Here is a 15,191-nt window from a genome sequence, read left to right as displayed (position 1 = left end):
TTTGACAACCCAAAAGGATGTCCGTTACATTATTAGTCAAATTCCACTGCATGTTCCTCATGGATTTTCTCTACTTCCATAAAATTCTGAGAGTGCTGAGCTCAACGAGATCAATTAGGTTCCCACTCATGTAGTTTGTAAACTTTATTTTGACGTTCAGTAAAAGCTATGAAGAATAACATACGCTGACTCCTAACGTTAATTAAGATGGGAATTTGGCGTAAAAACAGTGAATAGGCCATCATTTTGGGGGAAAAAAATCATACATTAATCTGGTTTGCTGCAATTTGAATGATCTAATAAATTTCACGTGAAGCTCAATAAAACTGGGACTTAAAAATTGTCCAGCGTGACCCAAACATAAACAAAATCAGTGCTCCTAGTTCCATGTCTTTTGTTTGATTTGATAATGATGATAAAGTCCCGGATGCTTAATTCTCTCGACTTCCAGCTTTGCATTGAGTATACGGTCTAGTATATCCCAGTCTTCTCCGCCCCACTTGTACTGATAGAGAGCAGAGTTCATTCCTTAAAATGAATAGACAAACAAGACACGAATATGACTCCCTAATGAGTTGTAAACATTGGCGCAGAAAGATAAAGGGATTTATTTTTTGCGTTTAGTACACATCTTTCTAAGCAAGTCTCCTTGTCAAAGGCACGTTTGTTAGGGATAAACGTTCCTTCGTTAGTGCGGCTTGGAATGAAATGATTGTATTTCCATTCTTCAGTATTGCTATGTTTTTGCATGGCTTAGAGTCATGGTCATTGGTAATTATGGTGTGGATGCCACTCACACCACTGAACACTATGGACGGTGTGGCTACAAGATGACGATTCAAGAGGTCAGGATTGAACCGGATGGAGTTCATGCGAGGTTGTTTATTTATGGCAAAGGCGTGGCGTACAAATTTCAATTTTTTTTGTTTTTTTTAGCATAAAATACCCACCAAAAACAATTTCAATCAAGCTGCGAACTCACTCATATTTTATTTTAAAGGATTCATCAGGTCAGGTTGTCACAACATACGTCATTAATTTTCAAGGCGTAGAACTTTATAGACCTCTATTTCACAACCACTTTAACAACATAGACCTACCTCCAAACCGTTGCCAGTCAGATTTGTATACACCGAGAAAACCATATCCGCTCAGCTCCCAAAAGCCTTGGTGATCGACGAATGTGCTACCACAATTCAAGCGACCAACTATTGGCGCATAAACAAAGCGACCCTCTATTGTATACTGAAAATAAACGATCATCATGAAATGCAATGCACTGACCTTTCTTTGATGAAATCAAATGTGATACGAAATGTTATCCGAGCAGTTATATCTTAGAAAAAGATGAGCCCTTACCTCTCATTTAGAGTCGGTTGCAAAATAAAAAAAGAAATAGGAGTAAAACGTTTGACTCAACGAACTTTGCTAGGAGAAGGGGATTTATCCAAGTTCAGCCGAAAACCTTACTTAGCTTTAACTGCAGTTTAGACGTCAGGTTAGCAGCCAAACGAGGGGACCCTGCTGAGAGTGATTGGTATCTTTGCAGGGATTCAGATGGGAATAGACATAAAAAGCAAGTCAACTCACTTTATCACCATGTTGCATTCAGTCAAAACAGTACTTGCGCCACCGATTATGATTACGTGGTATTTTTATGCGCGACTCGAATACCATTTTTATGGGGATTGAATTACTCAAATCAAAATGGCAGCAGTAATGTAAAAGTAATCCGTTCCAAAATGGTGTTGAGGAGGAAATTGAAGCATTAAAATGAATGAAATTTGTTTTCAATTTCTCATAAATAATGAGTTCATCATCAATTTCTGCAATGTTTTCGTCTAGTTAACGGCAGCTGTTTTGAACAGCAGGTTTTTCCATTAACGCTCCTACTCCCGGCAGTGACCAATAAACCACGGCAAGAGATTATGAGCCGTTCAGTTTAAATTTTCTTGAATAAAGGGGGTTAGTTTCTAAAGAAACTGTGGTGCTATGTCGGTGGGGGTAACAAGGTAATTTGGTTATAGCAACTAAGTTTAAATTGTGAACTGGCCACCGTAAAGAGTTAAAAGGCCCTTCTTTGTGGCTCTGACGAGGGGCAAATGCTCGAAAAGTCAGTTTTTTAACTCTTTACGGTGACCAATTTACAATTTCAACTTAGTTGATAGAAACAAATTACCATGTATTTTCTTGCGTACGGTTATACTTTTCTTACGGTATCAATGCATGTACACTGTAAGGCAGATAAGTGGAGAGTAAAATGAGAAACAAGCAAACTCATTCTCCACAGCGGAACAAGGGGAGGGGGGGTTGTTGATTTCACCAAACTCACAGCAAATATTTCTTCGAGCTAAACCAACAGCTACTAAAAGAAACATTCGCACAGATAAAATCCTCTTCGGATACAATTGAAACAAACCGGATAGGGTTTCGTATTCACCTACCTACCCCCTCTCCCCAATCACCCCCCAACCCCCCTCATCCCCCTCACCCCCTCTCTCCACTCCCCTTGTACGTCCGAGGGTTAGTTTAGAGGATACTATTTAGTTTGATCGGGCTTAGCTGCTAATAGTCAGAAGAATTAATGTTAAGATCTTAGCTTGGAAGTGAAAGAGCTAACAACATTATCCGCACCGGCTCACCTTGCGAACGCTGTCCAACATATCTACTGGTACGTCCGTATGGAGATCAAACAGAAACAGTAAATCTTGCGCCCTTGGAACATGCTCGACTGCTGTGTTTAACGCCAAAGTCTTGAAAAATTTACCTTGTAATGAAATAATCGTATGTCTGTTGCGAAAAAGAGAGGTGTCAAACGCCTTTGGCAAATCAATATCTTGACTCTCAAAGTCAACTATAATGACATGGAAGTTCGTATCAGCGGTCAAGAAACTAGCAATGGTGAGCTCGTTGATAAAGTGATAAACCCATCTTCCTTGGTCCTTGACAGGAACTATGAAGTACACTTTAGCCTCGTTATTCCAATGCATACCATCTTGGAAGCACAAACTGTGATTGACCTTTTCTTGAAAGACGTGTTCTGACAGGCGAAACGATTGTTCAGTACCCTCTAAACCAACCTCCAGATCAATAGAGTAGCGATCTCCATAAACTGGATCTGTCCTCTGCAGTATTTTGTGGATTCTCTTTAGAAAATAGTTTCTAAACCAGATCAATATAGATTTAATCGAAGAGACTAAAATTTATATAGAGCCGTTATTCAACAGGTACTTACCCCCGAAGCATCTTTAGACTTTATGTTTATAATATAATCTCCCGCGAATGCTCAAACTTCTTCCCCCCCCCCTCCCCCCGCCTCTGGTTTTGCTAGAGATATTCTATATCTCGGTGGGGATTTGTGATCATTTGTAGAACGGAGGTAGAGACGCGAGAGCGAAACCCGGAAAAGTTTCCCCTTTTGAAGTATTGCAAATAACTCACTAATATAACGAAGAGGTAAATACCAGATACAAACATATAAACGGGACATGAAAGTAAAGAACGAAAAGATACATGGACAAGGATGATGAGAAACCTAACCGCAAAATTGGACTTATTGTATCGTTCTGGAATCTTCGAAACGGAGGCGTTCTCAAAATAACCCTGATTCACACTTTGACGGATACAAAACATGCAATTTCATTAGTTAGTGAAAAACTATCAATCAACAATTTTGGGAAAGGAAATGTAGCCTTGATGAGATGAAAATTAGGCTTAGGCATTTACCCATTTCTTGTGTCTGTTAGATATTCTGTATCCGAAGAATAATGATGCTTTCGACTGTGACATTTAGTAATTTGAGTGCCACTAGTTACTCAGTTGAAGCACTCTCCCGTGTTACCCTCGTTAAATAAAGTTGATTGATTGATTGATTGAATTGATTTTATAATGTAAACTAGCCATCGTAAAGAGTTGCGATGCTGAAGTTTCGAGCTTCAGCCCTTCTTTGGCCCATTGACCATCCCCCTCCCCAGTGAAGTGATTAACTTACTTGGATGTTCCCAGTCTCAAAGAGGTCATAAGCTTATCCACAACTGCTTGAATTGCATCTTTGTTAGCAACTTTATTTGGCCAAGATATCAGGTAACCTGGGTCACCCATTGCAGTATCGTCCTCAGGATATACGATCGATTCAGGTACAGCTTTTACCCCTTCGTACGTGTAAACTCCGTGCTGCAGTATATAACTGCTTTTGTATTCGCACGAGGGTAGGTAACTTCTTCTAGGAAGGAAAGGCAGAGAATAGAATGACAGGTATTCCTTTCTGAATCTTTTGGATTTCCTCAAAGCTAATTCGTGTTGGTACTGTCCAGAGAAAGCCCCATGTAGGAGATCTTTTTTCTCTGAAGGAAATGGAATTGTGTTTAGGAAAGTGGATACGTATTTTGCATTTATCAATTTGAAATCATCATCCAGAGCACTCTTCCAATACAACTGTACAAAGCCGTTTTCGATGCCTTGTTTGTGAAGAATTTCGAAGTAATATTTCTTGCCTTGAAATAGGTTTACTGCTTTGGAAATTTGATACGGATATTTATTCAATACGTTTTCAGTAGTCCACGCAGATGTATTATTTGAAAACACTTTTGCTCTCAACTCTTTTCCATGTGGATTCTCACTCAAACTCAGCCAAAACTCAGATGTATCATCAGAAGCTATGCCAAAATGGTAAGACATGCTGCTAGGTGGGTATAAAAAGCCAAAAATACGTTGACCGTAGTGTTCAGTGTTGTCTTGAATTTTAAACTCAGCGATGAATGTCTCAAACTGTTCGTCCGGAAGATGAGGAAAAAGCATTGATTCCCTCAGCTGTGAGATGTCAGAACCACACATATTCCGCCATTTATGAACGTTTACTGCACCCATGAGAGGCTTTGGAGTTGTTGTGCCAGTTTCTGGTAGGATGCTTTTTCTTAACCATTGTGGTGAAGACTTTAGAATGTAACGCCAAATAAAAAAGCCAACGAGAGTGAATAAAATGAAAACTTGCCCAAGTCTTTTCAGCTTACGAGACGAAATAAATCGTCCTCTAACTGCCATACGTTGTGATATTCAGATTAACCGGTAAAAGCGAAGTGCAGAGGACTTCATGGCCAACTCGCCGTTGAAAATTCGTCTTAGTGTAGATCTTTTTTAATTGACGGTCACAGTTCTCAGACACTGTAGAATCAAATCAAGACGCTTGTATCATGAGTTTGTCTGACCTGTCTCATATGTCATTCGTACTTGCTAATTTTTAACAAGAAATCAACTGTCCTGATATAACTTAAGTGTATCAAAATGAATTACGTGGAGGCTATTTATTTGTAAAATTAAATGAATAGAAAAAATATTTTAACAAATCTGTTCGGCCAGTCCTTCCTCAGATGTACCTAAAATACCCATGTATCTGTATCTCTACCTCAGTACAGTCTGAACTACCCCATGTGATCCTGACGGGACCGAATAAAATCTTTATATACCTTATCACCATCTATGGTATTATACTTAAAGCAGGAAGGTTTGTTGATCATAGACGATATGCATTATGCTGATAATGGGGTTGCTTTCAGCAACTCTCGCTGAGGAATTATGTTATGAGTGTTAACAGAGAGTCAATAATTTATTTGCTTATGTAAATTACCAACGAATCTCTCATGTCTGACGAAGACGTTGTTCGATGTACTTACTTTTTACTAACTGGTTTATGTTAAGGGTGCGTATATCGAGGTTTGAAATCGAATGCATGCAGGCGCAGGAATTACTCGAGGAGCAGTGTTTTGCAATACTCGTGACGTGATAGCGAGCTACTCGAAAACTAGTACTGTGATAAAAAGCAAGGAAAATGACCAAGAAGTATTTTAAGACCAAGGCTTTACCTAAAGAAGTGCTTAATGTGTTGTGTAGAGGCAAAAAAACGTGCGAGTTATTTTTTTTTAGTACAACAGACTTGCGCAATAATTTCACCATGTCGAACAACAGTATTTACCGGCCGAAAGGTGGGACCAAAAGTAGCAAATCCTCACTTGACGCTAGCAAATTTTTGAAATTATTTTCCTGCCTAAATTGATATTGCGTTTGGGAATCGAAGTACAGTTAGCTCTGAAGCTAAATTCGTCACTTTTAAAAGATAAATGTCCATTGATTTCCGAAATGAATCTAATTTTGTGTATCTTCCTTTTCAGTTAGAGTTCGAAAAGGTCCATCTAAACCAGGAGGGAACGGAAAAGTCATCTTTACTGCTTTGCCGAACTCTTCATTAAATTGTACGGGAACTTCGTAGAAAAGTACAACTGCATACGAAATATTTATGAACCCGGCCGAATGTCCATAGAGATTTTCACCGTGATGGCTCAGATGGAAACGTAGCGCGAGCGCAAGTCCTACCTAATTCCTTCGGAGCTACTATGAAAAAAAATCCTTATATGCGCACAGTCTTCCATCCATAACATGAAGTGTGCACTTTCACTTTGGCTGACGGTTGCCGTCGAGTTTAGCCGCGAGGTTTTAAAACTCTGAAAGTTGTTTTCCTGTTCCATCCCGATTGAGATAGTCATTTTGGAGCTCAAAGTAAGAGCTCCAAATTATTCTCGTTTTGAAATAAAATGAGCATGTGGCTCTTTCAAGCAAAGAAATTAGTTTTGGAGTTGACGATACTTAATTCATTCCCAAATGTGATGCAAATTATGGCTAAAAACGAAACTGATCATGAGTTTTTTTTACTTCAACTAAGGTTTTGTGACGCTGGGATCTCTTTATTAGGGCAGCAAATATTATTTTGAAGGGATGATATGTCCCAAAAGTAATGTTAGAATTTTCAACACAAAGCTACGCAATATTCTGGTCGTATATTCTAGTACACAACATTTCAAGCAGGGTAATCAATAGCTTGACATGGGTCTTCTAAAGGTAGGGAATTTGTACGGTTTTCGCTTCGTTTTTCGAACAGTTGATATCATTTTTAAGTGTTGATATTTCCCAAAAGTAATTTCCCAAAAGTAATAGATTTTATTTTTAAAACCGTACAATAACAGCATTTCAAAATTGTAGCACAAACATATATAATTTTCTGACTGCGAATTCTAATAATCAAAAGAACGATTCAAGCATACTGAATCAACATCGCAGTCTCGCACATATAAGAAATTCCTTCGTTTTTCGCTTTTGAAAAGAAAATTTACGCAATTCGTTGAATAAAGATTTAGTCCCGAATTATTTCTCGGTCGTTTTTGCTATGTCATTCATTTATAGTTTTTGGGTAGACAAGATTACATGGGTTCGAAAAGCTAGAATTACGCTTCTCTCGCGCTCTCCAAACTTCCCGTATGAATCCAAAACTCGATATACGCACTATACAGGAACTAATTCTTTGAGAGAAGCGCATAAACTATCTTATGAAAGCTCTTGATATTCAAAAATATCAAGAGTCACTACGCTTTTATGGAAACCTTTGCTTGCTCCTTTAACTGAAGTCATCTAGTAAAATTTGTACTTGAGTTATTTATCTATTCATTTTTGAATGCCTATAAGAGCGGCGTCTATATCATCAATAAGAATTCTGGTACTACTATAGTTTTAAATTATGAAAACGATCGTAAAAGTGAAACCAAGTGAGGTAAGTGGCGGGAGTGGTATTGACCGGTATTGCCCAGGAAACCGTTGTATCTCACAAGAATGTGAAGCAACAATCAAGTCTCGCATGGATATAAAAAACGGCTGTAAGCTAAATTTCCTTTCAACTGTTCTTGCAAACACGCTTGAATTCCTATAATATTTACCACAAGCCGATAAGCAAGGGGATATTGCGATAAGAAAACTATTTGCTAATGATTATCCTAGGAATTTTTACGAAATAGGTCTCAGTGGTCGTCCATATTCAATTTACTCTTTCGTCGTTCAGCACAACAGTTCGAGCTGAGTAACAGCGTTGTTGAATGAGCGAAAGCGAGTGAGTTACAGCAGGAGAAGGATTGCTTGAATTTACACACACAGAAACAACAGAAAGAAAGCAAGAAGCATTAAAATTTACAAGAATAGTTGCTAAGACGTATACAAGACAACCCGAAAGGAAGAGCATAAAAAAACACAAAACTTGAAAGAAAGCTACATCAAAAGCGGGTTACTGTTGGATATTTTTCACTCTCTAGTCAGCTCTTACCTTGGTCGATAGAAATACCTTTCCTGCCTGTTACGTCTTCGAGAAGAAAAAAAACGCTACATATCCAAAAAAATCTCCATCGTTTCAAAGTTCCTATTGAGCGTATTTGGTTCTTAAAAAGCTACCTATGTCTTGTACTGTCACTTGACATTCGGCGGTTATGTCTTTCCGGCAAACTCTGCAAGGTGAGTCAAGGTGATTTGCGGCAATATGGCTGTTTCACAATCAGAAGTTATTCTGCGTCGCAAGATCACGGCTCGTTTCCTTTGACTCCGTGTCAAGGACAATAGGCTTTGTTTTCCGTTTCTGTGAGTTGCTTAGTAGAGGGTCTGTTTTCTTGAAAATTATGGAATCATTTTCTTAACAACAGTTCTGCGAAGAGACAAAGTAAATACTATACATAAATAATGAAAACTGAATCAGGGTAAAGTGCAATGGAAACCACATTTTCATTGAACTTTGATTCCATTGTCTGGAACATAGAATGTTTTTGTTCAACGAAATTTTTAGTGGGGAATATCAGTGGGCCAAAACTCGCGAGGAGAAGCTTTTAATTGGCCAATCCTTTCTCCTGACTACCTTACTTCCTTCTTTTCGTTTTTGTTTGGCCTCTTGAGGTTAGTGGCGCTCAATATTTCCTTTGTTCCCAGACAATCCTATGAAATTGAAAAAAACTGAGGCGATTGAACGTTTAAAGCCTTTTCTTTGTCACTGTTGTTCGCCGTTCGACTACAAAATCATTTTCGTCTTAGATCCAAATTTTCTTTCAATCATAGGGGTCATTTGATTACCTGAATAAGTGACCATAACCTTGTGACTAACGAGCAGCTAAGCAAACGATATAACATTAGAATTTTGGGGATATCCGAACCGGTGTGAGTGATTCACGTGAAACAACAGGCAAACAAAGCTAGAAGGGTTCAATGTTAGTTGATGTCCGCTTCTCTTTTTTTTCGTTGATTTTTGTTTTTTTTTTTCTTTTTGGCAAGGTTTGTGTGACGATTCCGCCCCACAGAGGTGGTCGCCCTCCAGCATACACAAAACACGAAACATAAATAGGCCTGAGAAGACAGGCCTACAAGACAACTAAACGTGGGCTTAGGAATATTTATTACTCTAAGTAAGACAATATGGTAATTAACAATTTCAAACGACAACAACAAAAAAAAACAATAAACTAAATTACTAAATTACTGAATTACTGAATTACTAATTACTGAATTATTTACCTAAATTGCTTTACAAGAATTTACAAGAACGTAATAATTTAAAGCTAGAATGCGCTAACTATATTTACAAGAGCATTATTAAGATAAAAAGGCAGGGTTTTTTTTTTTTCAGTTCAGTTCGGTTAGGTTTCACCTTACGCCCGCGTCCGTGTTCTTGTCTTGTCCACAGCTCACCACGCTCCACCAACAAACTATGCCCTGCCAAACCAAACTCCCCTTTCTCCAACCAGGTTCCCGTCTCACCAGTTCTCAACTTTGCTCGTTTCCTTCGCTTGAACTTTCCTTTGTCTTCTGACAACTTTGCAGTTTCCAACTTTTTGCTTCTTGTAACTTGACTCGCTCATACTTCTCGTAACTTGACTCGCTCATAGACTTGTTGTTGAATTAGTTACTATCATATCTCCCTTTAGCTCACAGTCTGGTAGATTATTTGCATACCCGTTCCCCCCCAAATGATTTTCTATCGTGAAGTGGAACGATTTTCCTGAATGAAATTGTCAGAAATGATATTGTGGCGAGTCTCCGTTCCCTCAAATCTTTCCACGCTCTTCGCTCGTAACACACAAACCTTCACCTCACTTCTTCCTCGCCGTTTCCAAATCCTTCATTATATACGGACGCAAGGTGCGAGAAAAAGGGGAAGAAAACTATTGAATATATAGAATAAAGATTAATTACACAAGTAAAGAATGCGAATTACGTGATAGATACAAATACCCCACACTAGACATATCCTAATAGTAAAAAAAATGCATTGCATAATCCTAAGTTATATATTTTGAATGCTTTTATGACAGGTTGCTGGTATATTAATGAATAAAGGCTGATAGTTTCTAAAGAAACTGTTTGGGGCTTCGTCGGTGGGGGTAACGAAATAATTTGAATATATCAACAAAGTTGAAATGGTAAATTGGCCACCGTTACGGTTATAAAAGCTGACGTTTCGAGCGTTAGCCCTTCGTCGGAGCTCGGACGAAGGGCTAACGCTCGAAACGTCAGCTTTTATAATCGTAACGGTGGCCAATTTACCATTTCAACTTTGTTGATATATTCAGATTATATGCTGGTATATTAATTTTTCACGAATCAATCTTTCGATAAATTTGAGGTTATTCTCATTCCGGAAGAGACATTAAAAGGCCGTAATCTGATAAAGCGATTGACTGATACGGACCTCAGTTGATACCATTTGCTTAATAAGTTTCAAAAGGAATATCACCTTCAGTTACGATTCAGATCAAGAGATTATAAAGTTTACACTCTCTTGGTTCAGATTCAAACGCAAACATGGGTTCAATTAAATTTAATCACAGTACATACACTTTTTCGCAGGAAGAATGTTATTTTATTTTCTACTTAACGGGTCCAGGTGTGACTTCGTTCAAAGAGATACCAAGCATGCGGAAAACTGGAAAGCACAAAACACGCGTAAGACAAGTCCTTCAATTGTAAAAGGTGAGTAGGAGTTGTGAAAAAGTGTAAAACTTCAAAGGTTCGAATCATCTCTTTATTGATCTGTTAGAGCGCGTCATTCACTGATCAATAGTATAATACTCATTATTAGGCAGGCTTTCCGAAGGAAACGCCTGAGACATAAATTCCGCTTCGCTTTTTTCTTTTTTTGCGTTCAGTCACAAAACATAGTTCCACTACAGCGCATGCGTAGAATGAACCCTAGAGCGCATTGTTTAAGGCAATGGCTGCCTTCGTGGACAATTCCTTGCTTGATGTTCGCGAAAGAAATTCGATGGCTATTACGCCCATTATACATACAAGGTCAAACACCATTAGTGGTAGACCCGCACTAAAACTTGTGGAGCGTTTTGGGAACGGGTCGGTCCGCGAACTTTACGAGAGATTAATTTACGAGCGATACTTTACGAGTGAAACTTCTACCGAGAAATAGCAGGCGAAACCTGCTATATCAAACGAGCTATCTCATATTATGTTTAAATGTAAACACAACCGTGTATTTAGACGTGATCGAGAACCCAGTAGAATACCAGAAGCATTGTTAACTTACTCATTAGCTCTCACAGTTTTCCTCGAGCTTCGCGTTCGGGGGTTTGGTTCCGTACCAGAATAGATAATGAGCGCACAAAAGATCAGAGTTTACTTCGAAACAAAAGAAAGCTATCACTTTTCTATTTATAGTTATGAATATTTCATATTCCCTGTAAAAATATTTTAATAACTTACCCAAAACTGTATTCGCTACGGCTGTAGCATTCTTTTCATTATAAAATAGACATGTGTAGTTCCCAGCATCGTTCGGCCTTAATTGATGACTGACGAGCTCACCCCATTTCACACCATTCCCGTCATGCTCTGCTGATATCACTCGTCGTTCGTCCTTGATCCACTGGATTTTTGGTAAAGGAGTACCACCCGCTGAGCAACTTAAGTTAACAGATTCACCAACATGCTGAACCTGTATTTTATTTGTAGGACTTGACACAATGTGAGGATTCACTAAAACAACAGATAGTAAGAAATGCTGTTCATTTGTCACAGCTTTCTGTTACCTATCGTTATCACTTGTCGTTATAAATGATTAGGTCCAATTACTTAACCACTGTAAAATACTGAGCTGTAAAAGCTTGTTCAAGGATACAGCCGATGAATTTCGATTTTTATGACTATAAAATCAAATGGAAAGTAAAAGAAATCGAAATCAATCGTATTGAACAAAATTGAAAATGGGAGCTAGTTCAGTCTACTTTACTGTGATGGAAAAATTAATTACTAAAGCAACAGGGAGCTGTTTAATTGATAAGGACGATAATGATAACAATAATTAAAATGATTATAAGGATGATTTTGATAATGATGATAACACTGATAATGATAGCGATAATACTAACGATGATAGTTATTACAATAATGATGATGAGGAGGATAATAATCATAATAATGACGATAATAATAATGATAATAATAATAATAATAATAATGATAATAATAATAATAATAATAATAATAATAATAATAATCTTCTACAATACAAAATATTAACAGCGTAAAAAACGATCCAAAATAACTCACTTTCGGCTCACATCTACTCCTTTTTTTTGTCAAAACGTTTGGAAAACTATAAATGAAGGAGTCAAATCTGAACAGATTCAAAGTCAAATAATCTGATAAGTAAAGGCATATCTAAAACTATACAGAAAAGAGAAAGGTGAATGGCAAATCTAGAACCCTATATACAAGGCTGCTAAAATCATTAAACAATGTCAATGGCCCCCTCGGCAGCTATGATTTCAACGTCACAATTATTATAGTCATACGCAGCGCGTCGCTTCACCCGCGATCCTCGAAGGCAAACTAAGGCCGACCGAAGGAGGGCAAAGGATGTCTTTGCTCGGATCTAGGAAATTGTTTGCGAGTATCGTTCCCCTTTCTTGGCGGCTATCAGCTCGGCCAATCGGCTGTGGCATCTTATGCATTCCATCCCATCCCTCCCGTAGTTGTAAATACAAGCGACGTAAACGAGCCATGCTCAACATCCAACACTCTCCTTGAGTACAGCCGCTTCTTGTCGTTTTCATGGATGTGATAAATCTGCTGTGGTTCCTGGTCCTTGTATGACTTGGCATTAGGGTGGCAAACCCTCACATCAAAGAATGCCGAGCTCTGGGGATCCCAGAAACCATGCGCCCGAACGTCCAATCTTGCGTCTTGTGCTCTATTAGACCCTCTGCTGAGTTGTTCTTCAGTGATGTCTTGGAGAACTGGCTCGACTTCGAAATCGGTACACACTATACTCAAAAGGTCGGCCTCGAGGTCTCTCAACTCATTACGCCGTTGGATAACAAAGCCCTCTCGTTTGCAAATAATTGCGTGGTCTACTGTAAAGTTTTCCCCACACGCACAGACTGATGGAATGTCATCGAACGGCCAATCATAGCGTAGTTTAACAGCATCGCGAAACTCTCTCTTGCTCAGGTTGAAACCATGTTCTTGGAAGGGAAGAACTGTGAGCCATACAGAGGAGCCTTTTTCTTGCGTTAGTTCTAGAGCTCGCTTGGTCTTCCGTGAAACAATTTGTTTTAGATTATCTGCAATCTCTGAAAGTTCTTCAGCTTTTCCATGTTTGACAGCCTGACGCCCTGACGCGATGAGGGACTCGTCGGGTAGTTGATGAGTTTGAGCAATGATATGTTCGACAAGAGAAGATGTTACCTGAATAGATAAGGCATGTTCGCGTGCCCCCTCGTGACATGGGTTGCTCAAGCTCAGGCCGCCTAGGCGCACGGGTAGTGCTAGAACGTCTCTATCCAGTTTTCTACACTTGCGCCCCACGATTGCTGGTATAAGGATGATAATAATGATAATAATAACAATAACAATAAATAATAATAATAATAATAATAATAATAATAATACGTATGATGCACGATCTTTCGCAGTAGATAGCGCTATTAATGCAATAGCGAAAATCAGACCTGAAAAAAATCAGGCCTGTACGGGATTCGAAACACTGACCTCTGCGATACTAGTGCAGCGCTCTACCAATTTAGCTAACAGGCCACCTGGGAGCAGGCCGTTAAGTTGATTCGTAATAAACCCGTGATGATAAATCAGATACAATGAATATATGAAGTTCATATATTTTGAACTGCAGTATTAAATACGTATGATGCACGATCCTTCGCAGTAGATAGCGCTATCTACCGCGAAGGATCGTGCATCATACGTATTTAATACCGCAGTTCAAACTATATGAACTTCATATATTCATTGTATCTAATAATAATAATAATGGTCTTTCCAAGTGTATATTCTTTTCATCCGAATGCCCTAAAATACTTTCAGTCATTAAAGATATATCAGCGTGCACCTTAAAAGCGAGGCTCGGGGCTCTGATCTGCTGTTCTGACAAAATCATATGCAAAAGAGTCTCTGCTAGCAATGAACATTTGGTATTCTTTACATTGTTTACCTGGATCTTTAACCACGACCAATATCACTCCTTCAACACACTTTGTGACGTATTCCGCCCCTAGCAAAGATAGGCTCCAAAATCGTCTTTTGTCATGTTAATTAAGAATTGTCAGCTTGTTGCCAGAAATGACATGTCTATTGACAGGAAGTTCACTCTGCGTTCGTGTCCACGTCACTGCGGAGGTAGGGTGGCCAAATACGTCGCATTTTAGAGTAAAGTCCCATCTTGTGTAAGCTTTCAGTGATATCTCTGGTTTAATCACGAATTTTGTTGGTACTAGGTGCAAAGCAAATCAACGCAAGAAAGTTATTATCTATTTCATAACCTCTATGTCACCAAAAAAAACAAACAAACAAGTAAAACAAAAGAAATACAACGAAAGATACATAAAAAACCCCCTGCAGATTCAGAAATAGCAATAAACGGGAGGCGAATTTCCCATAGTTGTTCACACGCTTTTGTGTTTCAGATTTAAGAAAAAAAATTTGGACACTCCTCAATCACTCTTGAGTAACTTGACAGGCCATTGATCACCATGAGGCAAACCAACCCTTATCGAAAACTAACCAGAGACAGATGATTTGTCATGAAAAATAATGATAATAATGATAATGATAATAATAATAATGGTGACGATAATAATAATAATAATAATGATAATAAAAATGATAATGATGATAATGATAATAATAATGATAATAATAATTTTCCGGTATATGGAGAGTACCAAGAACTCAGAGCAAACAGACTGGACGCTAGGATCGTTAACAACAGAGATAAGCAAGTGATAGCCTTGGAGATGAGCTGCCCCTGGGTGAGCAAGCGCGACAAGAACACTTCTAAGACCATGAAGTATGCGCCACTCAGAGTTGTCCTC

The 15,191-nt window shown here is 38.5% G+C and overlaps 1 protein-coding gene across 1 annotated transcript; it reads right to left on the bottom strand.

Annotated features, from left to right (window-relative positions):
• Positions 1-129: 129 nt before the first annotated feature.
• LOC111335085 (beta-1,4-N-acetylgalactosaminyltransferase 3) lies at positions 130-15,172 on the bottom strand. The gene is made up of 7 exons (XM_022940933.2): positions 14,312-15,172; positions 11,566-11,838; positions 8,138-8,509; positions 3,992-5,160; positions 2,643-3,162; positions 1,101-1,245; positions 130-528 (listed from the first exon to the last, which is right to left on the bottom strand). Exons 4-7 carry the CDS (start codon positions 5,038-5,040, stop codon positions 380-382), a joined length of 1,863 nt encoding a protein of 620 aa, XP_022796668.2. The 5' UTR covers positions 5,041-5,160; positions 8,138-8,509; positions 11,566-11,838; positions 14,312-15,172; the 3' UTR covers positions 130-379.
• Positions 15,173-15,191: the final 19 nt, after the last annotated feature.

Source organism: Stylophora pistillata, chromosome 3, assembly GCF_964205215.1.
Source record: "Stylophora pistillata chromosome 3, jaStyPist1.2, whole genome shotgun sequence".
NCBI classification, from domain to species: Eukaryota; Metazoa; Cnidaria; class Anthozoa; order Scleractinia; family Pocilloporidae; genus Stylophora; species Stylophora pistillata.
The sequence above is the reverse complement of the archived record's forward strand: the minus strand, read 5'-3'. Positions and strand labels throughout refer to the sequence as shown.